Consider the following 346-nt stretch of genomic DNA (forward strand, 5'->3'; position numbering starts at 1 on the left):
AGGAGGAGCTGGACCGGGACAAGCGGGTGACCTGGATCGTCGAGTTCTTCGCCAACTGGTCCAGCGAGTGCCAGTCCTTCGCCCCCATCTTCGCCGACCTCTCTCTCAAGTGAGTGGCGCCCGACGGGGGCCTCAGAGAGTCGCAGGGCTGGGGCCAGGGCTTGCTCCCAGCCCTGCAGTCGCCCGTGGCACTCGCAGCCACGTGTCCCCATCCTCCCTCCCCAGGTACAACTGTTCAGGGCTGCACTTCGGGAAGGTGGATGTTGGCCGGTACACGGACGTCTGCACCAGGTCTAGGGGGAGACGGCCTGGGCAGCAGCGCCTGTGCCGGGGCAGGCTCCCTGGG

The 346-nt window shown here is 67.6% G+C and overlaps 1 protein-coding gene across 1 annotated transcript in view; it reads left to right on the forward strand.

Moving 5' to 3' along the window:
• The window catches only part of TMX2 (thioredoxin-related transmembrane protein 2), a gene marked incomplete at both ends in the record, with an annotated part of 1,490 nt that extends 1,199 nt beyond the window's left edge, over nucleotides 1-291 (forward strand). Inside the window, 2 exons of the mRNA XM_009573067.1 lie at nucleotides 3-109; nucleotides 226-291. Of these exons, the coding sequence (XP_009571362.1) occupies nucleotides 3-109; nucleotides 226-291 (173 nt within the window). The remainder of the gene's footprint in view (nucleotides 1-2; nucleotides 110-225) is intronic.
• Nucleotides 292-346: the final 55 nt, after the last annotated feature.

Source organism: Fulmarus glacialis, unplaced genomic scaffold (assembly GCF_000690835.1).
Source record: "Fulmarus glacialis isolate BGI_N327 unplaced genomic scaffold, ASM69083v1 scaffold28872, whole genome shotgun sequence".
Classification (NCBI taxonomy): domain Eukaryota; kingdom Metazoa; phylum Chordata; class Aves; order Procellariiformes; family Procellariidae; genus Fulmarus; species Fulmarus glacialis.